Source organism: Myxine glutinosa, chromosome 10, assembly GCF_964187855.1.
Source record: "Myxine glutinosa chromosome 10, kmMyxGlut1.1, whole genome shotgun sequence".
NCBI classification, from domain to species: domain Eukaryota; kingdom Metazoa; phylum Chordata; class Myxini; order Myxiniformes; family Myxinidae; genus Myxine; species Myxine glutinosa.
This window is the reverse complement of record NC_136270.1, coordinates 2,622,997-2,646,951: the sequence shown is the minus strand read 5'-3', so window position 1 is coordinate 2,646,951 and position 23,955 is coordinate 2,622,997. Positions and strand designations below refer to the sequence as shown.

The following is a 23,955-nucleotide window of genomic DNA, read 5'->3' as shown; positions in this document are numbered from 1 at the left end:
TAATGGCGGCTAACCGAGCCGGAGGGAGGACGCACACTCCCCGCGCGCGTTGTAGTTGTTGTTGTTGTTGCTGTAGTTGTTGTTGTTGTTGTTGTTGTTGTTGTTTGGGGAAGAAGATGGGAGGAGGTATGGGAAGGTCCTAAACTCACTACTGGTGCCATATAATCACATTCTGGTGCAACGAAGAGTCATAATTAATGGAAACGAGGCCTTAACTGACATAGATTAAGAATAACTAGGAAGATGTCCGAAAGTTGGCTACGTGTGGTGCGGTGGACCTGGGCACGACATTTAATGGGGGAATAAGGGGAAGGTCGGCTCTACTGATTGTTATTTACATGCAATGGGACTAGGGAATGGGGGATTGGGGAAAGTTGGGGAGTATTGGAGAAAATAGGGGAATATTTACAAGCGGATATGGAGGCCAAATTCCATATTCGCAACACTGCACCCTTCTCTACCCTCGGGGCGTCCCGACCCGATAAATTTTTACCTACTTTAGTGTGGCACGCAATGTAGTTCCCTCTACTATTAACTCTACCCTGAGTGCGACAGTTTTACAGATATTCACAAATGAGTAAATATGTCCCCCTGCGACGTTGCACCCTTCTCCTCACAGAAACACACCCACAGGATAACCGAATCCGGAAAGAATTCGCAAACTACACATACAGCCGGTAGGGAGCATTATTTACACGACTACGCTGCTATTTACACTACGATCCAGGACCTGTTTTTGGAGGAACACATGCAGATGTTATGCATAGAGAGAGCGCGCTTGCCAACATCGATACACCAACCCACGAGTGCTCTGTGGCCGACGGCCTTTAATAACGTGCAGAGCACCCTGTCCCAGCATCAAAAGCACCACCCCACCGCCAATCGGTGCAGTCACCATTGTTCATTGGAATAAAAATAAATGCGACAACCCCTAACCCTGCAGGTGTCTCTTGCTCTTCGTGTAGCCTTCAGTGGTGTTAATTAACAGTGGTTCACCTTTATGGCATAGGTGCCACGTTGACCCATAGGTCCATCCCCGGGTGGTGCTTGGCCGCAAACGAACTGCGGTCCATTGTGGGTGGCCACAAACATTGCGGTCCATATGGTGTATCGATCCCGGCAGCAAACAGCGAAAGTGCAGGCCCACAACTGCGCAGCCAGCACCTCTCTCTCCTCTCTCTCTACCCCAAAGCCAGATCCTCGGAGGTGGGAGACAAAAGAAGCAGACAAGTGAGTAAGGTGGTAAGGGCGCAAAAGTGCACGCAATGTAAGGTGATGCACACTGGGGGCACATGGGAACCAGGTGAGACAGGTACGTTCCTATCGTACGCCCTCCCCCCACCAGGTAACCTACATGGCCCCTCCCTTACCCCTTACCGTATCCACACAACACAACACTACCCATAAACATCTACTTTACAAATCAACAAACATCCCTACTGTCTTCCCCGTTCCTCCCATAAACCAAATTCGTCTTCTCTCCCTCCTAACCAATCAAATTTGCCATTTTCAACTCTCATCAAAATTTGCCATCTCCAACTGCACATCAAAATTTGCCATTACCAATTCATCATCAGTCCCTCCTAGGGAGGGAGAGATGGAATCACCCCAATGTCTCATCCACGTCGTGATGCGTCTCACAAATCCACAGCAATCTCATTTCCTGCACACAGAACAAAGAAAACACAGGTGTGGAGTCATCATCATCACCACAGGTAAGTGGCTGCGTATGGTGCGACAGGTTCATCAATCCTAACTATTTCCTAAATGACTTTAACAACTTTACACTACCCGGGGTCTTTCTCCGGCCAAACCATTGGCCCTCTTACACTATGGGTTCTAAAAACCAATTCCCATTGGCCAAACTGTGGTGCTCTTCAATTTGGGGTCTCACTCCCCCGATTCATCTCCCGGTGCCCTCGTACAATTTCTGGGCTGTGGCGTGTACCTCTCCCAGTGGGTCTACCCACCTGCACCCCTCCACCACTGCAGTTGCCACCCGAGCTTACCTAGCTCCTCACCCTAACCTATCTAACTGGGGCAGGCCCCTCCTGGCTCTGTCACCCCACTCGGTGCCCTCTGGCACTGGGCTACCCGGGTCCGTCCTCCGGATCCTCGGGCCCCATCCACAACAACTACTACCGGCTCCCAGAGCCCACCTGCGGCCTCACCTGGCCGACATCCTCACAGTGGTGGAGCGCCCAACCAACTACACACACTAACAGGCTACACGCCCAGCCATTTCCACAACACCAACGCACCCATCCACATACCATTCTGTCACCCGCACCACAGATGCCAATATCCAACTACAATTTACCTGTACCCTCTACCTAACACTTACACTACCCGCCCCGGGTATCCGTGATGGGGGTCCACTCTTCCCCCATTCACACCTTTGCACCATCCACTCCACTCCACAATTTCCACCATTCTCACTCCACTACCATCCATTCCACTACTCCATACCATTTATTCCATACAACCACATACACCTGTTGTTGCACACCTGTGCAATCCTACCTGGTGCCACCTGCACCCTCCTCCTCTTCCTGGACCAGTTGGTCAACACAACACACAATCACCACTACTCCCTCATACACTGCTCCACACACCTGTTCAGTTGCACACCTGTGCAATCACACCTGTCCAATTCTCACCTGTTCAATCCTCACACACACGGCATCATCTCAGCTAACTACTCCCTTCTGAAACTTGCGCTTCCCAGTCGTCCCTTTAAACTATTGCGCTCCCACGTCATTATCATCCACACTAATCTACCTGCGTCCCCACTACAGGTATCAGTCACTAACTAACCTTAACGTTACCTAATGTCAATCTCTTCTAGATCCCTACAATATAACCTAACCCACCCGGGCTAGTTTTCACTGCCATACACCCCATAAACTATAGCTCCTTTGCCCCACGTCTGTGAGGGATGGTGGATTTGCCATCCCACCACATCGGGGGTCTCTCACTATCAATTTTGTACACCTAAATTCCAACCAATCAAAAATTTGCCAATCACTACTCATCATCTGCCAATCATTACTGCCAATCCTTTGCCAATCATCAAATTTTGTTTTTCTCTAATTTTGGGCCCAAAACACTATTACTATCACGATCACCATCATCACAGTCCGCTATATCCTAGCCTCGGTGCGTCATGACATCATTAAACTCGGCTTCGTAAAGCCGAGCAATGAATTCGGGTGGTTTGGTTGCCTGCAGGTTGAATCCGTCCGGCTTTCGGTTCAAGGGAGGTGGTTTGGTTGGACCGAGATTCCACGCACCATCTCGGCGCGGCACCTTGCGGTCCCGGGCCCGATGGCTCCATCTCCCCCGGTCGGAACCCCGTCCCCACGAGGGGGCACCGTTCCGCTTCCTCCCACTCGCCCTCGAACCGGACCGGTCGCCTCGCCCGACAAAGCCCGGACTCGACCGTGTGGGGCGGGGCCAAGCCCGAATCGGCAACGACGCTTCGAAGAGAAACGACGCAGCTTCGATCGACGCCGGGCCTCGCACCCAACCAAGCACCCCTCGCACCGAGTGCTCGCATCGGCTATCCGTCGCTCTAACCACTAAACCGGTTACCATCGATGCTTCACTTGCATGCTTACAAGCATACGCTACCCCTTTCACCCTCACAAAACCTGGCGTTCCAACGCCGTCCGTACATTCCACCAACGCTCTCTCTGTTACACACCACACCTCTTGCGCACACTCTCCCGTTACACCCTCTGTAACACTCACCACAGGTGTACACTCTCTCGTTACTTCCTCCGTAACACTCACCACAGACGTACACTTTCTCGTTACATCCTCTGTAACACTCACCACAGGTGTACACTCTCTCGTTACTTCCTCCGTAACACTCACCACAGGTGTACACTCTCTCGTTACTTCCTCCGTAACACTCACCACAGACGTACACTTTCTCGTTACATCCTCTGTAACACTCACCACAGGTGTACACTCTCTCGTTACTTCCTCCGTAACACTCACCACAGACGTACACTTTCTCGTTACATCCTCTGTAACACTCACCACAGGTGTACACTCTCTCGTTACTTCCTCCGTAACACTCACCACAGGTGTACACTCTCTCGTTACTTCCTCCGTAACACTCACCACACCGCGCTTCCATGTACCCCCTCGCACACGCGCTTCGACCGGCTCACTCCTGACGGCACACTCACTCCTCGGCGTGCACTTTTTCCTCACACACCCCATGGTCGGACATTCTCGCACACCTCTTTTTTCGCACACCTGACCTGTCACACACTTCACCAACGGCCTTTCACGAACACCCGGATCCAAACCAATCCCCAAGCCGACTGAATCTTTCCTCACATCATATACATTGCCACTCACCTCCGTACCTTGTCTCCGCACCTCCTTTGCCACCTGCAAACTTTTTATTTGGTTAGTGAGCATCTCATCATGATTTGAACACAGACTTTGTACATTATCCATTTCTCCCTGCAATTCCCGGGCTACCTCCGTCATCTCTTCAATTTCAATGCCCACTTCCGCTTTTTCTTTACTCACCTCGACGACCGTTGGCTTTAATAAAATTCCCTCTACCTCATCGGTCGCCGGCTTTTCCAAGCCCCGGGTCGCGATTTCTACCCCCGTCATTGTACCCGTGCTTTCCTCCGCTTCGCTCAACCAGCGCTTTTCGACTCGCGTTACCTCCTCGTGCACCCCTGGGACCCTTTCGCCCACCATGCGATCCATGGTCTCCCCACATTTTTGCATGCGGTCACCCATTCTGTTGTTTATTGCTTCCATTTTATTACTCAATTTCTCCCCGTTTATTCTCAGCATCTCGGCGAATTGCGCCATGAAGGCTTGCATTTGGACCACCGTTGGTAGTACAAAGGGTGCGGCCGCAGCTGCCCCCTCAACCACGTGCGCGAGGCCGCCATTTTGTGCACCTGATACACCCTCAACCACACCTTCTTTACTCTCCTCCACCATTTTTTTTTCTAAGTCCTGGGTCGATTCTAACCCCTCTATCTCTCCCACCGGCATCCCGTCGCCTTGAACAGCCATGGCGCGATTTCAAAATTCGGGTTTTGCTTAAAAAAAAACCAATTTCGGCAGCTCGTAATTTTGACCAAAATTTTTTTCTAGATGTTTTAAAAATTTGGTTCGGGCCCCGAATCTCACTCCCAGACACCAATTGTTACAGATACGACTTTGATGGTATGGTGGGCCGAGCGGGATGGCCGCCGTATCCGTACAAGTTACCCCGATTGCACCCGGGGTTGACGAATAGCGCTATGCTAGACCAATGAAGGAAAAAGAAGACACACGGCTGGAATTAATACGACACGACACCAGGGATACGGTTCTCAAAGGTTGTTATTACAATAATGCGGAAGGTTTAGATTACAGGGACAAGAGGGAAACATAGGAAGGTGGGCACTTAAACACGCTTATATTAACCCCAACGGACGACAGATAAACGGGACAAGGCTCACTCACACGGGGTTTGATGCAAAGGACAGGCGGGTAGCGATCGCTCCAGGTGCACCTGGGCTCAGGGCAGGATCACGTACGGTCCAGTTTAAGAGATGCGGTGGAGGTATTGCAGCGCTCGAGGGGTGGCGACTTCTCTCTCCAGGCTGGGGGCGCATCTGACGTCACATCCGGCGCGTGGCCGCGTATATCCGGCGGGGAGTGACACGCCCTCGGCTCGTTAGCTCCGCCCAGATGGAATCGGTCCGCCCTTCTTATTGGGTGCGGGGGGGGGTTTACCAGGCTCCGCCCTTGACGAGGAGCTGACAGCCAGCCCCTTCGTGGTAACCCCGTGGGGCGCATGGATAATGGCGGCTAACCGAGCCGGAGGGAGGACGCACACTCCCCGCGCGCGTTGTAGTTGTTGTTGTTGTTGCTGTAGTTGTTGTTGTTGTTGTTGTTGTTGTTGTTTGGGGAAGAAGATGGGAGGAGGTATGGGAAGGTCCTAAACTCACTACTGGTGCCATATAATCACATTCTGGTGCAACGAAGAGTCATAATTAATGGAAACGAGGCCTTAACTGACATAGATTAAGAATAACTAGGAAGATGTCCGAAAGTTGGCTACGTGTGGTGCGGTGGACCTGGGCACGACATTTAATGGGGGAATAAGGGGAAGGTCGGCTCTACTGATTGTTATTTACATGCAATGGGACTAGGGAATGGGGGATTGGGGAAAGTTGGGGAGTATTGGAGAAAATAGGGGAATATTTACAAGCGGATATGGAGGCCAAATTCCATATTCGCAACAATATATTATACATATAGTCTCTCAGATTGAAGTTAAACCGGGCGTCCCGTTTGCAGCCATTAGTTGGTAGATGTTAAATATCCTATGGTGTCCTTCGCGAGGAGTAGGCGAGCTATTGTCGGAACCATGAACAAATTCAAAATTCCTGCCATAACTACTTCTGGGAAGGCAATGACAAACCATCCAGTTTAACCCTTGTTCAGAAACTGCTTCTGCAGCACCGACGCTCTGTCACAGTCTACACTTAGGCCCAGTTGTGCTGAATCACTTTCTTGGCTAGTCACAATCCTGGATGGGTCATCACTCCGACACAACACTTTCACCAAATGATTTACGTGTCTTTCCCCCTTTTTCATTTTTCCCCCTGACATAGCTTATTGCCCGAGCACCGATTCTACATTTCATCGAGTTTGTTTATGCTTTTTTAATCCCCATACCCCAAATGTTATTCAATGTATTCATTAATGTTTCACCGGGACCTGGTCATGGAATCGGTCTGCTGGTTGCATCACAACTACACTTCTGACAAATGTTCGATATCAATAGTCGAACATGATCTCCGCTTCCTCTCCCTTTGAGACTTTTATTTTGTATTGGACAGTGCAGGAAGGTACTGTGCAGATTCTGGTTGGCACCCATGACAAATCCTTGCTGGTCTTTTGTGACGACCAGCTCCAGTGGGTGGCACGGCTATCCCACGTTCCCATATCTGCGTGCATCGGCACCTTCCGGTACGTTGTAAAGGTCAGAACATTTCTCCTGTACACAATTTTCAACCGATCTTCACGAAACTTCACCAAATAGTAGAGTTGGTCAAAAGCAAGAAGCCTATTGTTTTTGTGGTCAAAAGGTCAACATAGGCCAAAGGTCACCAACTTTGCTAAATATCTAAAATCCTCAATTTTCATCCAATTGACTTGAAATTTGAAGTGGACTTGCATATCTGGTCACTGAATTCAACCACCAAGTATTTTTGAGGTCAATATAGGCCAAAAGGTCAACATAGGCCAAGTTTCAAAAATCCTCAATTTTCATCCGATTGACTTGAAAATTGAACAGCATTTGCACATTGAGAAACTAAATAGGGAAACAAACTATTTTTGGTCAACTCATGGTCAACCTTCCAAAATCATCATTTTTCATCTGAAAAATCGTCACTTTTCTTCCTGTTGACCTGAGCTTTGATCAACATTGTCAATTCTAATCTTGATGAAATGGACAATTTGCTGTATCAATGGAATTTTTTTCTTGGGGGAGGGGGGGGCGGATTTTGCAAGTATCGTGCCCTGCATGACGTCTTCTTGTTACTTTGAAGAACATGTCTTCAATCTACAGGTAGTGGACAAAAAAAGAATGGAAACACCAATGTAAAGTCACCTAATAGGGCGTTGGGCCACCACGTGCTGCCAGTGCGGCCTGTATGCACCGTGGGATAGAGTCTGCCAGCATCTGCAATTCTGCAGGTGGGCGCCATTCTTCCACGAGAAAGTCAATCAACTCGCACCTGTTTGATGGAGGTGGAAAACGTTGCTGGGATGTTATTTGCTTAATTAACACATGGGCCACACCTGTGTGGAAGCCATTGCTTGGTGTCCCTCATTTACCCAGGTTTTTCCATTTTTTTTGTGCACTACCTGTATTTTACATTTGGTGAAACCACTTTTTAAAACCTTCCTTCCACAATTGAAATGCAATTTACTTGTTTCCGAATGCTTTCATTTTCCACACTGGTTTCTAAAAAGGGGACATGGACTTTCAGTGACATTTCAATGCCGTCACAGAGACCTCCGAGGCATCGTGGTAACCATCAGTGACGAGGGACACCTGCAGTGTTCGTACCTTGGTACAAACCCAGACTCCTTCAAGGCTCCACGAATGGAAAACCGCGACGTGAACTTCGCGGAAATGGAGGCCGAGTTAAAAGAGCTTCACAAAGTCATCAAGACCTCTACGAACACAAAAGGTTCGCTGCGGAACAGCAGTTTTCGGTTTATGGAACTGGAGCTCATTATTTCACGTTCGAATATAATCCTGTTTGCATAAAGGTGCTTTTAAGGTGCGTGGTGCCAGCTAATTCACGGGCGAATTTGTGTCGGTAAAAGCCAACGATTTTTTTTTCCAACATTTTACCTTTTGTTTTTGCTTCCCGACCGACGTGATGCCGGCCGTGGGGGACGGTTCTATCGGCCCTGGATTCGGACCTATTTCATGTCATCCCGAAACAAAACGGCGCTTGTTGTTGTTCTCCGAGCACATAATCCGTCCCGGAAATGGAGAACAAAGCTGCTCTTTCAGCCGTGTGCTTTGGGCTTCAGGAGGGGAGTGAGATGAAGGGAATGGCGCAATATAGTGCAAAATGGCAAATGCTCAATGGAAACGGCGCTCGAGTAGCCCAAGCATAAGGTAAGCATAAGGTAATGATGGCAGATCATTTCATTATGACCAACACGAGGTAGAAAAGTGAAATTGGTGGATAAATGCTGAGATGATAACTGCTGCTGTTGATAATTGGGGAGAAGAAATGTACATTGTAAACTATTTTAATACTCGACTTGATTTTCACCCAAAGAAATATACACATCTATTATACACCTTAATTATACATTTATATACATATGTATGTATATATATATATATATATATATATATATATATATATATATATATATATATATATATATATATGTATATATATATATAGTTACGGTCCGCGGTTAAGGATGTTGTTTGCCGAGCGAAGGCACCGCGACCTAACAGTTTTTTCCCGACTCACCCGATTCACCCAGACGTTGGCCGTATCGCGCCACAGCTATTCAATATGGAAACCTCTAAAGCGACCGAATGTAAAGAGGAAGAAGAAGAAGGCGTACGGAGGAATAACAGGTTTTATTAATTATTTTCACAAGCCAAAGCAAAGAGAGCAGTTGGTTATATACAGAAAATGGAAGGAGCAGACACACAGTGAAATCATTAGCTTGAAGGAGCTGGGGCTCCCACGTCGATCAGAAGAATGGACGCGACAAAAAGCTGGAATTCATCTGAGTTGCTTTATTGAAATCAAACACTCAGGCACTCTGAAAACCCGTTTATCGGTCAGCAATATATATCTATTAACCCAGGGGGTTTGCCCAGGCCCGGCGCCAGGGGGCGTGGCCCAGCGTCCTGGCTGCGGCCTGGCAAGTTGAGGGCGAGCCTGCCCGGGCGTCCTGGACGAGCCCGGCATGGTGATCGCTCCGCGTCCTTGATAGGTGCAAGGCGATTGTGAACACCCAGCGGCAGCCGCTACACACGTCCCCCCAGAATCGACTTGCACCGGCAGGGTCAATTTGAGGGGGGTCCTGATGACCCGGCCGAAGCGACCCCTGGCGGGTCGTGGGAGGGGGTCCGGTGAGGTGGTGGGCGGTCGAGTGGGGGGCACCGTGGACGGGGGGCGGCCTCGCCGCGGCGGAAGGGCCACCCGTGGTGGGTGGTCGACGTCCACGTGCGCCGGCTTGAGGCGGTCCACTGCAATCCGGTCCGACCTGCCGCCGATGTCGATGACGAACGACTTGTCGTCCCGTCGCAGCACCCGGAAGGGCCCGTCGTACGGCGGCTGGAGTGGCCACCGATGTGCGTCGTGACGCACAAAAACATACTCCGCTGTGCGGAGTGCTGGGGGGACGTAGGACTGGGGGTCACCGTGGTGGGATGTTGGCACGGGGGCAAACCGTCGGGCGGCCTCCTGGAGGTCCGAGCGCTGGTGAGCTGCGGACCAGGGACTGGTAGCGTCGGGCACGAATTCGCCCGGGACGCGTAGCACCTGGCCATAGACAAGCTCGGCGGTGGATGCCTGGAGGTCCTCCTTGGGGGCCGTGCGAAGGCCCAAAAGGACCCACGGCAGCCGGTCGGCCCAACCGCCGTCTTGAAGGCCGGCCATGAGCGCGGCCTTCATGGAGCGGTGGAATCGCTCGCACAACCCGTTTGCTTGGGGGTGGTAGGCCGTAGTACGGTGGAGCTTGACCCCCAGGTTGCGGGCGACCGCGCCCCACAGCTCGGAGGTGAACTGTGGTCCGCGGTCTGACGAGATGTCCGCCGGTGCGCCGAAGCGGGCGACCCAGGTGGCGATGAAAGCCTGCGCCACGTCGGCGGTGGTGGTGGAGACGAGGGGAATGGCCTCCGGCCACCTGGTGGTCCTGTCCACCATGGTGAGCAGGTGTGTGAACCCCCGTGACGGGGGGAGGGGGCCCACCAGATCCACGTTGACGTGGTCGAAACGTCGTTCGGGCACGGTGAAAGGTGCCAGCGGGGCCTGGGTGTGTCGGTGGACCTTGGCCCGTTGGCAGGCCGTGCAGGTGCTGGTCCAATCGCGGACGTCCCGACGAAGGCCGTGCCAGACGAAACGCGCCGACACCAGCTTCTGTGAAGCTTTCCGGCCCGGGTGGGAAAGGCCGTGGAGGGAGGCGAAGATGCGGCGTTGCCAGGTGATGGGCACGATGGGGCGAGGCTGGCCTTGGGAGACGTCGCAGAGCAGGACAGTGTCCGCGCAGGGGATGTCGGCCAGGCGGAGGCCCGTGTCCGCCGCCCGGAGGGCTTGCACCGTGGTGTCGGTGGTTTGGTCCGCTGCCATAAGCGCAAAATCCATGCCCAGGTGGACCGCGTTCGCGCTGGCCCGGGAAAGACAGTCGGCCACGGCGTTGTTTTTGCCGGCGACGTGCCGGATGTCCGTGGTAAACTCCGACACGGCGGAGAGGTGGCGCTGTTGGCGGGCCGACCATGGCTCCGTGACCTTGGCCATGGCGTAAACCAACGGCTTGTGGTCGACGAACGCCGTGAAAGGTCGGCCCTCCAGGAGGTGGCGGAAATGGCGGACGGCCAGGTGTAGACCGAGGAGCTCCCGGTCAAACGTGCTGTATTTGAGCTCGTTCGGCCGGAGCTGCCGGCTGAAAAAAGCGAGTGGCTGCCAAACCCCGTTCACCCATTGCTCATGTACGGCGCCCACCGCGTAGTCGGAGGCATCCGTGGTGAGGGCGATGGGAGCGTTGAGCACCGGGTGAGCGAGCAGTGTTGCGTCGGCGAGGGCCCGCTTTGAGCGTTGGAAGGCCGCATCCATTGCTGCGGACCAGGCGATGTCGTGCTTGGCCGGCTTGCCCCGGAGGGCTTCGTAGAGGGGCCGCATGAGTTGAGCAGCGCGGGGCACGAAGCGGTGATAAAAATTCACCATTCCCAGGAATTCCTGCAGGGCCTTTATGGTGCGGGGACGCGGGTACGTGGTGATGGCCTCGACCTTGGTTGGCAGCGGCACGGCCCCGTTCTTGGTGATGTGGTGGCCCAAAAAATCAACGGCCGTCGTGCCGAAGTGGCATTTGGCCGGGTTGACGATGAGGCCGTGCTCGCTGAGGCGCCCGAACAGTGTTCGGAGGTGGAGGAGGTGCTCGGCCCGGGACGTGCTGGCGACGAGGATGTCGTCCAGGTAAACGAAAAGGAACGGCAGGTCACGCAGCACGCCGTCCATCAAGCGCTGGAACGCCTGAGCCGCGTTCTTGAGACCAAACGGCATCCGCAAGAATTCGAATAAGCCGAACGGCGTGATGACTGCCGTTTTAGGGACGTCGGCCGCCCTGACAGGTACCTGGTGATATCCCCGTATGAGATCAATTTTCGAAAAAATGACCCGTCCCGCCAGACGGGCGGAGAAGTCTTGGATATGCGGGATCGGGTACCTGTCGGGGGTGGTAGCGTCATTGAGATGGCGGTAGTCGCCACACGGGCGCCATCCACCCCCCGGCTTTGGCACGATGTGCAGTGGCGAGGCCCACGCGCTATCGGAGCGCCGCACGATGCCGAGGTGCTCCAACGCGTCGAATTCGGCCTTCGCTACGGCGAGCTTGGCTGGGTCGAGGCGGCGGGCCCTGGCGTAGACCGGCGGGCCCGTGGTTGGTATGTGGTGCTCGATCCCATGCCGTACTGCGACGGCCGAAAACGTCGGCCGCGTGAGGGCCGGGAACTCCGTGAGCAGGCGAGCAAACTCGTTCGCCGCCGGGACGGTGCATGCCAGCTCGGTCGGCGCGGAGCTGCTCAATGTGCATTCCAGGGAGCTGAAGATTTCAGCGTTGATTAAACGACGCCGTTGGACGTCCACCAGCAGTCCGTGTGTGCAGAGGAAGTCGGCGCCTAGCAGAGCCATGGGCACGTTGGCGGTTACAAACGTCCAAGCAAAGCGTTGGCCGCCGAAGCAGAGGGTGACGTTGCGCGGGCCGAAGGTGCGGATAGTCGATCCGTTGGCCGCAACCAAGGAGGGGCCGCAAACCGCGGATTGCCTGTCCTGGTCAGAGGCGGGTATGACGCTCAGTTGGGCGCCGGTGTCGCACAGGAAGCGCCGTCCGGACGCTTTATCCGTGATGAACAGTAAGTTGCCCGTATGGCCGGCGCTCATGGCTGGTAATGAACGCCGGCCCGGCCGTTTCCCGGCCTGCCGAAGGTGCACGGGGGTCGGCATGTCCGAACCTGGCATGATAGTAACACCACGCTTGGTCGGGTGGAGGTGGTCGGCACGGTAGAGCGGCCGCCAATTGCGTCGGCAGTTCGGCCGTCGACCGTGCCGGGTGCTCGGGCGTCATGGTTGTTGCGTCGGACGGCGGTGGGTCCCATGTCGCCGCTGCGATGCGCCGTCCTGCAGCGGAGATCTTGTCGGCTTCTCTGGCAAGGGCCCGGGGATCTGTGATCGTCGTGCTTGCCAGGGCGAGGCGTACCGGGTTAGGCAGCTGACGGAGGAACAGCTCCCGGAACAGGAATGCCGGAGAGTGCTCGCCGAGCAGTGAAAGCATGTAGTCCATTCGCTCGGAAGGGCGCGTGTCGCCGAGCTCAGGCAGTTCGAGCAGGCGCCGTGCGCGTTCCGCCGATGGGAGGGCGAAAGCATCGAGGAGAAGCTTCTTAATCGCGCCGTATTTGTCAGCGGCTGGCGGGCTTTCGAGGAGGCTCAGGGCGCGGGCCGCGGTAGCCGACCCAAGCGCAGCTACCACATGGTGGAAGCGGGTGTCGTCGGCCGTGATGCCTCGCAGGGCGAACAGGGACTCCGCCTGTGCGAACCAAACCGCCGCGTGAGCCTCCCAGAAGGTAGGCAGTTTAAGGGCGACTGCCGTGTCCATGTCGATAGGTCACCAATGAAGGAGCTGGGGCTCCCACGTCGATCAGAAGAATGGACGCGACAAAAAGCTGGAATTCATCTGAGTTGCTTTATTGAAATCAAACACTCAGGCACTCTGAAAACCCGTTTATCGGTCAGCAATATATATCTATTAACCCAGGGGGTTTGCCCAGGCCCGGCGCCAGGGGGCATGCCCGGGCGTCCCGACCGAGGCCTGGCAAGTTGAGCGCGGGCCTGCCCGGGCGTCCTGGACGAGCCCGGCATGGTGATCGCTCCGCGTCCTTGATAGGTGCAAGGCGATTGTGAACACCCAGCGGCAGCCGCTACAAGCTTACCTATTCAAGCTTAATTAATAAACCCCAGGACAACGTTAAAGACAGACGGACGATCACACTTACACGGGGAAATGCAGGCAGGAATGAATGGCTTGGAGATGGGTGGCTTTTAGAGGCAAGGAAGGTTCAGCGGGTACTGGGCACGGTCGGGCCAGAAGGCACCGCCGTCAAGAAGCCGAGCTTTGGTCCCAAACTGCGCGGGCGAAGTTCCTTTCTCTGTACTGCTGCCTCGTGCGCTCCTTGCGTTGCTCCGGCCCGCTTTTCCTGCAGCGCGGCACGTTTCACGGCGGCTCGGTCACACCTGCTCGTCTCCAGCGCATCTCCTGGACCCATCTCCGTAAAAGCTCATCTCGCATCTCTTGGGGAGCGTCCCGCGGCGGGTTATATAGGCCCCGCCCTTCACCCTTTTCGAACCTTCCCCAAACGTTCTCTCTCCGCCCTCTCAAGCCAAACCCCTCGTTCTGGGTTGGATGAGCAGGGCTGACTTACTCCTCCCCTCTATGACGAGGTGGAGACCCGCTTTTCTTCTTCGGCGTTACCTCGTGCGTAATGGAGTCAAATGCAGCACAGTGGACGGCAGATGGAAATGCAGCAAAGTGCCTAAAGAGGCAATTGTAGCAAAGTGGCGAACCTGGCACTTGGAAGCTGCCATGGGGCGTCAGAGGGCCTACTCTTATTTAATTCGGTGCAATGAAGAGTCAAACTAGTGGGAAACACATCCTTAGCCTACACAGAGAATAAGGGACTAACTATTTAAAAGGATATATCGTGTCCTGTGTGTAGGTTTATGGAATTAACTAAGAGGACGAGCTGCGACCATTCTTTACATTACGAGGGTCAGTTACACACAACAAAACCATACTTTTCACATTCGTTACACTTTCTCAAAATTGTTACACTTCTCAAATCCGTTACACTTCTCAAATCCGTTACACTGCACCCTCCTTTCTTCAGGCCCGTACTCGGGCCTACAAAACTTTAACTTAGTGTGACACGTAGGTGTAATTCCCTCTACAATTAACCTGACCCTGAGTGTGACAATTTTAAAACACAAATAAATATGTCCCCCTGCTGCATTGCACCCTGCCTAACAGATTTGCGCCCACAGGATAACCGAATTATGGAATTGTTTTCAAGCTATACATTTACGGTGGGGAGCATTATTTACAGTGATGTTCTTTCTTATTTACAACTCAACCCAGGACCTGTGTTTTTTTTTCTTTTCTTTTTAGGGAAACAAAGAGAAGGAAATTCCTGTTGGGAGGGAGGAGACAGCACGCATTGCATCGATGCACCAGTACCAATAACACCAAAGCACCCAAAAGCACCCAAACGCACCAACCAGTGCACAGTCATTACTGTTTGCAATAAACACACAAAAAAAACAACTGGTGGTGGTCTTCTCCTTCTCTGCTGGGCCGATGTTCTTCCCGATGTCTTCTTGCTTCATGCGGCATACTTGGACATATAAAAAGCACAAACCGTGTCCATTTTTATTTAGGGCCACAGGGGCCAACTAAGGGTGGTCCACCTGTTTGGCATAGGTGCCACCTTACCGAGGTCCGCAAGCAAGATTCCCTGGCCACTATGGCCGGTCTCCAACAGAGGTGCCCTACCCCAGAACCTGGGGTCCATCAAGTGGTACTTGGCTGCAGAACAGCGGTCCATAAAGTGGTACATCAATGCAATGCATGCTGGTTGAGAGGGTCCTGGCACACAAGACGACCTCCGCACGCTCCCCTCAACACCCAGTGGCGCACAGTCCTCAGGTGGGAGACAAAAGGGGGGGAGAGAGACAGATGAGCGAGGGGTAAGGTCACAAGGGTACACATCAAACAAGGCAATGCAAGGCGAAATGCGTACGGAGAGCGAAATGAGAAAGCTCGTCCCTACCGTACGCCACCCCCCCTGTCACCTACTCTACCCTTGCCCTTACCCCATATTTACAAAATCTACACCTTTACAAATCCGTCGCTACCGTCACATCTTCCCCATATTTCCCTTACACAAAATTCGTCTCCACAATCCCTCTATCCAAAATTTGCCATCACCCAATTCATCATCAACCCTCATAAGGAGGAAGAGATGGAACATCAAGGCACAATGTCACACCCACGTCATGATGCGTCTCACATTCCAACATTTGCATCAATAAAAATAATAAAAACCACCTGGCATGGTGTGGAGTACCTGTCACCTCAGGTGAGTGGATGCAGATGGTGCAAGGAGATTTTCATCCGAACTACTTTCTAAGTGACATTAACACGCTTTACACTACCCGGGGTCTTTCCCTGCCAATCCATTGGCCAACTTACACGATGGGTTCTAAAAACCAATTCCCATTGACCAAACTGTGGTTCTTCTCCATTTTGGGGTCTCACTCCCCCGATTCATCTCCCGGTGCCCTTGCACAATTTCTGGGCCGAGACGTGTAGCTCTCCCAGCAGGTCTACCCACCTGCACACCTCCACCACTGCAGTTGCCACCCGAGCGTACCTAGCTCCTCACCCTAACCTATCTAATTAGGGAAGGCCCCTCCTGGCTCTGTCACCCCTTGGTGCCCTCTGGCACTGGGCTACCTGGGTCCGTCCTCCGGATCCTCAGGCCCCATCCACAACTACCGGCTCCCAGAGCCCACCTGCGGCCTCACCTGGCCGACATCCTCACAGTGGTGGAGTGCCCAAACCAACAACACACACTAACAGGCTACACGCCCAGCCATTTCCACAACACTAATGCACCCATCAAAATAGCATTCTTCCACCACGCACCACAGATGCCAATATCCAACCACAATTTACCTATACCCTCTACCTAACACTTACACTACCCTCCCCGGGTATTCGTGATGGGGGTCCATCCTTCCCCCACTCACACCTTCACACCATCCACTCCACTCCATAGTTTCCACCATACTCACTCCACGACCATCCATTCCAATACTCCATATACTCCACACTCCATGCATTCCACACTCCATGTATTTCACACAACCATCCTCCATTCACCTGTAGTTGCACACCTGTGCAATCTTACCTGGTGCCACCTGCACCCTCCTTCCTTCCTGGACCATTTGGTCAACACAATACACATCACTATCACTCACTCAAACACTGCTCCACACACCTGTCCAGTTGCACACCTGTGCAATCACACCTGTTCCTCACAATCACAATCAGTTACTCATACCCTGCTCAAAACACTTGAATACACCTCCAACACTCATACGGCATCATCTAAACTACCTGTTGCCCTGCTAACTTAGTGCTCCCCGTCTTCCCTTTAAACTAAGCACATACCACGTCATTATCATCCACACTACCCTCTCTGCGTCCCCACTACAGGTGTCATTGTCACTACCTAATCTTAACGTCACCTAAGGTCATCTTCTAGGTCCCTACACATTATCCAAACCCTCCCTCGGCGAGCTTACACTGCCATAAACCCCATAAATCTAGTGCCCCTTTGCCCCCGGTTTGTGAGGGATGACAGAGTTGCCATCCCACCACATCGGGGACGTTCCACTACCATTTTTGCACACCAAATCCAACAAATCAAAAATTTGCCAATCACTCTACCAATCCTCTGCCAATTATCACTGCCAATCCTTTGCCAATCATCAAATTTTTTTTTTTCTAATTTTGGGGCCAAAACACTATCCTCGTCACCACAGTCTATACTCTAGTGCCTCTCGGTGCGCCAATTCACTTCTACAGCCCGGCTTCGCACGGCCGAGCAATGAATGCGGGCTGCTTGGTGCAGGCGGTTGGATACGTCCGACACTCGGTGAAGGGAAGGAGGTTTACCCGGGCCGAGATCCCACGCACCATCTCGGCACAGAGCCGTCCAATGGCCCGATCTCGACCTGCCGGAACGTCTCAACAAAAAGGGGTCGCCATGACGACCCTTCCTATCGGGCTGCCCGCTCCGCCTAGTGGAGCTCAGACGCGGCCGTTCAACGCGATGCCCAGCGTGGATCGCGTACGGCGGTTCTTTCGAAACCACCGTGGTTCGGATCCCCGCTGGTCCTCGCGGCACGCGAAGCTGCCCGACGCGCATCGAGGGCCCGATTCGGCTAAATGTCGTTCTAACCGCTAACCCGGTTACCGTCGATGCCTCACCTGCATGCTTACACCCCGCAGCCCGTTCCTTGCTCATACATCCAGCTGCTCCCATGCTCCTCGTCATTGCACCTTCTCTTACACACCCAGGTACACTCATTCCGCTCACAGACTTGGTCACACACCTGACCACCGAACACCTTGGCACACATTCGTCGTTCACACACCTCACCAACACACCTCTTCGCGCCCCCTCCTCGGTCACCTCCTCTGTGACGACCACAGGTGTGCTCTCACTCGCACACCCAACCACGTGTCTCACTACCAATTCCAGCATGCATTCCCACACATGCTCTACCATTCCAGGTGTGCTTCCTTCCATTCCAGGTGTACTTCCTCTCTCACCTGTCACAACCAACTCACGCTCCGTGTCACTCTCACTACTTTCATCTCCACTCTTGACAGCGCACTCACCCTTACTCTCGACAGCGCACTCTTTCCTCATGCACCTGTCCATTACACACCTTTCTCGCGCACCCTCTTGCGCACACTCTCCCGTTACATCCTCTGTAACACTCACCACAGGCGTGCATTCTCCCTTACTCTCGACCGCGCACTCTTTCCTCATGCACCCGTCCGTTACACACCTTTCTCGCGCACACTCTTGCGCACACTCTCCCGTTACACCCTCTGTACCACTCCCCACTCCACGCTTCCATGTGCCCCCTCGCACACGCGCAACAACCAACTCACTCTCGACGGCACACTCTCTCCTCGGCGCGCACTTTTTCCTCACACACCCCAGAGTCGGACATTCTCGCACACCTTCTCTTTCGCACACCAGACCTGTCGCACACTTCACCAACGGCCTCTCACGAACACCCGGATCCAAATCAACCCCCAAGCCGACTGAAGCTTTCCTCACATCATGTACATTTCCGCGTATATCGCCACTCACCTTGGCACCTCGTCTCCGCACCTCCTCTGCCACCTGCAAACTCTTTATTTGGTTAGTGAGCACATAATCACGATTTGAGCACCGACCTTGTACATATTCCATCACCTCCTCCTGTATTTCTCTCTTAGTTTGGTCCATCTCTTCTTAATTTCACTCACCCCTTCTTCCATCTCCTCTAATTTTTCCTTTACCTCCTTCATCTCCCGGTGTGCCCCCTCTATTTCTTCCTCTAACGCCACTTTAACCGTTTCTATGTGCGTCCTTACCTCTCGGTCCTTCGTCTCCATTACTTCTGTCACCTCTTCCAACTTCTTCGTCAACCCCTCATGTACCATCTGACATTCCTTCTGTGTCGCTATTAATTCATTTTTTATGTCCTTTTGTGTCGCTTTTAACCCCCCGATTATTGCAGTGTTCTTTTCCACTTGGTCCACGAGTTCCTTTTGTCCCACTGTCAGCTGTTCTACTCCCCTCGTCAGATCCTCTCTGCCCCCTTGTAACCTCGCCGTATTATTCCTCACCTCTTTCTCAAAACGCTTTTCACCTCGCTTTACCTCCTCGCGTACCCCCGAGATCTCCTCTCTCATCTCCTCCCTCTCTTTTGTAGATGCCGCCCTCATCTGTCCCAATTCATCCCTCTGGGCATCCAGTTTGGTTTCTACCCCGATTTTCACCTCTTCTATCTGCTCTCCCATTTGTTTAATTTCTCGGGCGGATTGCTCCCCTATCTCCCGCAATTTGTCTTCCATCCTATTTTCTAACCCCTCTAACCCATTTTTCACCCCCTCTATCTGATTCTCCTGGGCAGCCATTCTATTTTCCACCCCCGTTAACCCATGTTTCACCCCCTCTATCCCATTGTCTAATCCCTCAAGTTTCTTGTCTAAACCCTCAAATTTAGCTTCTAGCCGTTCCCCCATTTCTCCCATTTTGCCCCCCATACTGTTTTTCAAACCTCCAATTTGGTCTCCCATTTGGCCCTCCAATCGCTCACTCTGAGCCCTCGCTTCGTCCCTTATTTGCTCACCCATTTTGGCTTCCAATCGCTCACTATTCTTGTCCATAAGGGCCTTCATTTGTATCATAAAAAGGTTCAAATCCACCGGTGGCACTGCTACGGTCGCGGGCGCGGCAAAATTTGGTGCCGATACACCCACGTGCGCGAGGACGCCATTTTGCGCGCCTGAAACCTCCTCAACCACCTCCTCCATATACATTTCCCCGAGGTCCTGGGTCGATTCTACCCCGTCTATCTCTCCCACCGGCATCCCGTCGCCTTGACCAGCCATGGCGCGATTTCAAAGTTCGGGTTTTTTAAAACAAAACAAATTTCGGTACTTTGTAATTTTGAGCGCGTTAAACGCTTCAGGTCCGAATCCCACTCCTGACACCAATTGTTACGGTTCGCGGTTAAGGATGTTGTTTGCCGAGCGAAGGCACCGCGACCTAACAGTTTTTTCCCGACTCACCCGATTCACCCAGACGTTGGCCGTATCGCGCCACAGCTATTCAATATGGAAACCTCGAAAGCGACCGAATGTAAAGAGGAAGAAGAAGAAGACGTACGGAGGAATAACAGGTTTTATTAATTATTTTCACAAGCCAAAGCAAAGAGAGCAGTTGGTTTTATACAGAAAATGGAAGGAGCAGACACACAGTGAAATCATTAGCTTACCTATTCAAGCTTAATTAATAAACCCCAGGACAACGTTAAAGACAGACGGACGATCACACTTACACGGGGAAATGCAGGCAGGAATGAATGGCTTGGAGATGGGTGGCTTTTAGAGGCAAGGAAGGTTCAGCGGGTACTGGGCACGGTCGGGCCAGAAGGCACCGCCGTCAAGAAGCCGAGCTATGGTCCCAAACTGCGCGGGCGAAGTTCCTTTCTCTGTACTGCTGCCTCGTGCGCTCCTTGCGTTGCTCCGGCCCGCTTTTCCTGCAGCACGGCACGTTTCACGGCGGCTCGGTCACACCTGCTCGTCTCCAGCGCATCTCCTGGACCCATCTCCGTAAAAGCTCATCTCGTATCTCTTTTGGGGAGCGTCCTGCGGCGGGTTATATAGGCCCCGCCCTTCACCCTTTTCGAACCTTCCCCAAACGTTCTCTCTCCGCCCTCTCAAGCCAAACCCCTCGTTCTGGGTTGGATGAGCAGGGCTGACTTACTCCTCCCCTCTATGACGAGGTGGAGACCCGCCTTTCTTCTTCGGCGTTACCTCGTGCGTAATGGAGTCAAATGCAGCACAGTGGACGGCAGATGGAAATGCAGAAAAGTGCCTAAAGAGGCAATTGTAGCAAAGTGGCGAACCTGGCACTTGGAAGCTTCCATGGGGCGTCAGAGGGCCTACTCTTATTTAATTCGGTGCAATGAAGAGTCAAACTAGTGGGAAACACATCCTTAGCCTACACAGAGAATAAGGGACTAACTATTTAAAAGGATATATCGTGTCCTGTGTGTAGGTTTATGGAATTAACTAAGAGGACGAGCTGCGACCATTCTTTACATTACGAGGGTCAGTTACACACAACAAAACCATACTTTTCACATTCGTTACACTTCTCAAATCCGTTACACTTCTCAAATCCGTTACAATATAAATATATATATATATATATATATATATATATATATATATATATATATATATATATATATATATATATATATATATATATATATATATATATGTGGAAAACAACTGCTGCACGTCTCCAAAAGTTATTGCCGCTTCCTCTGGAGATGCTCCGTCAACTCGACAATGCTGATTGTCATGGAGTGGTGGCTTTACGAAATTACGACATGAAACAGCGTGCTATTGCTCGGCAGTATGGCATCACTCAAGGTCAGGTGTCAAAGATCCTGAAACGAAATGCTCAGAGGGGTGTCCCTACTCCAATACCGAGGCCAGGACGTCCCCGCAGAACCACAAGGAGGGATTATCGCCAGCTGCACCGGTTAGTCCGCAATGGCCGTATCAATTCAGCTAATCGGCTTAGGGCTGAGTGTCAGCAACTGACAAATGTGCCTTGATCCAGAAGGCTAGTCAACCAACGACTGGTTCAAGCAGGCTATCGTGCCAGGCGTCCCCTGAGAAAGCCACGCCTGACCAGACAACACCGCCAGCGCCGATTGCAGTGGGCCAGAGAGCACCGTCAATGGCAGCCAGGACACTGGAATCACGTGATCTTCAGTGACGAGTCTAGATTTCTGGTCTATCGTAAATATGGCCGCGTCCTAGTGCGCAGACAAGTGCATGAAGCCTACAACAAAGATTGTATAGTGCCAAGAGTCCAAGCTGGAGGTGGTGTGGTGACCGTTTGGGCTGCTTTTCATGCAGGAGGCAAAACTGACCTGGTTGTTCTGAATGGAAACCTGAACCAGTTCAAGTACAGGGCCATTCTGGAAGAAACATTGCTTCCATTTGCTCGTGCAGCCTTTCGAGGAAACTTTGTCTTCCAAGATGACAATGCACAGCCTCATCGTGCTCGCATAATCCAACACTTTCTTGCTGACCGTGGTGTAGAGCATATGGAGTGGCCTGCCATGTCCCTGGATATGAATCCGATGGAGAACTTGTGGGCAGAATTAACGCGTCAAATCGACCACTTGGACCAGCAGCCGACCTCTGTGCGTGAATTGCAGCAGGCTATTGTCACTGCATGGCAAGCGATTCCTGTCCAAACCTTGGCAAATCTCGTGAACAGCATGCCTCAATGTGTACGTGCTCTCCTGAATGCTCATGGGGGTTACACAAAGAACTGAACTGTAATTTTACTGTCCGTAATCCCAGTCGTAATTTAACTTTTGTTTTTGTTATAAAAAAATTTGGCTAATGTGCAAAATAAAGAGATACTTCTGGAAAACGTACAGAAGTTTAACACAGTACTGTCCATGAATTGAGTTCGATTTCAGTTTACATCACTTTCAATGATCAATTTATTTGTTTCGAAATGTCAAATGTGGTTTTTGTTTCTTTTAAAGGTCACATTAACAAAATCTAGAATAATTTCAACATAATTCCAATGAACTTTTGGTTCTAAGACATCTTGAAAAGTAAGTTCACCCCCACAAAAAAAATATTCCATATTAAATGCCAAGTCTGTATATACGTATATATATATATTGTTACGGTCCGCGGATTAGATGTTATTTACCGAGCGGTGGTATTGCCGCGATCTAACAGTTCCCCCGATTCTTCCCCAACTCACCCGATTCACCCAGACGTTGGCCAAATCAATGATAGAAAGGACACGACGACTGGGAAAGAGGAAACGACGCAAGGGGTACAGTTCTCAAGACCTCCGGAGGAGGGTATAATTACAGTGGTGGAGAAAAGGGGTAGATTACAAGGCAGTGAGGTAAAGACACAGAAGAGATGGGCACTTAATTACCGTCTTATCTTATCCCAGACAGACCACAGACAAACGGAACAAGGCAGACTTACACAGGGATTGATGGCAGGAAGGGACAGGTAGGTCGATAGCACAAGGTGCACCTTGGCTCGGGGACAGGATAAAGCACGGTCCAGAAGATGCGGGGAGGTGTCACAGCGCTCGGAGGGGACGTCTTTCTTTCTCCAAGCTCAGCGCGCATCTGACGTCACCTCCCCCTCACTGCGCATGCTCAGCGGGGAGTGACATGCCCTCGGCTGGTTGGTTCCGCCCCACTGGGGCCGGTCTGCCGCTTCCATTGGGTGCGGGGGTTACCGGGCTCCGCCCTTGACGAGGAGCTGACAGGGAGCCCCTATTTGGTAACCCCGTCGAGCACATGTTTGATGGCGGCTCGTTGGGAAGGCCTGGTGCCCTCCCAACACCCCCTACCAACCAAGCCGGAGTGAGGACGCGCACTTCCTGCGCTCGTTGTTGTTGTTGTTGTTATTGTTGTTGTTGTTGAACTGTGAGGAAGAGCTGCGGGGAGGTATTGGGAGGTCCTAAACTTCCTAACGGTGCCATACAATCACATTCTGGTGCAACGAAGGGTCAGAATTAATGGAAACGAGTCCTTAACTGACATAGACTAAGAATAACTAGCAAGATGTCCTATAGTTGTCTTACATGAGATGCGGTGAACCTGGGCACGACATTTAATGGGGGAAATAGGGGGAGGTCGGGTCTACAGAGTGTTGTTTACAGAAAATGGGACTAGGGAATGGGGGATTGGGGATAGTTGGGAAGTATTGAGGAAATAGGGGAATATTTAC

At 52.2% G+C, this 23,955-nt stretch overlaps 2 protein-coding genes across 4 annotated transcripts in view; one reads left to right on the top strand and one right to left on the bottom strand.

Annotated features, from left to right (window-relative positions):
• The window catches only part of LOC137434292 (trafficking kinesin-binding protein 1), a 1,208,017-nt gene that overhangs the window by 999,271 nt on the left and 184,791 nt on the right, over positions 1–23,955 (bottom strand). The gene's annotated exons all lie outside the window — the stretch shown is intronic.
• Positions 1–23,955, top strand: part of BBS9 (Bardet-Biedl syndrome 9) — a 157,672-nt gene that overhangs the window by 39,880 nt on the left and 93,837 nt on the right. For all 3 annotated transcript variants that reach the window (XM_068127191.2, XM_068127192.2, XM_068127193.2), the window contains exons 10-11: positions 6,879–7,008; positions 8,059–8,240. In XM_068127191.2, coding sequence (XP_067983292.1) covers positions 6,879–7,008; positions 8,059–8,240 — 312 coding nt within the window. The remainder of the gene's footprint in view (positions 1–6,878; positions 7,009–8,058; positions 8,241–23,955) is intronic.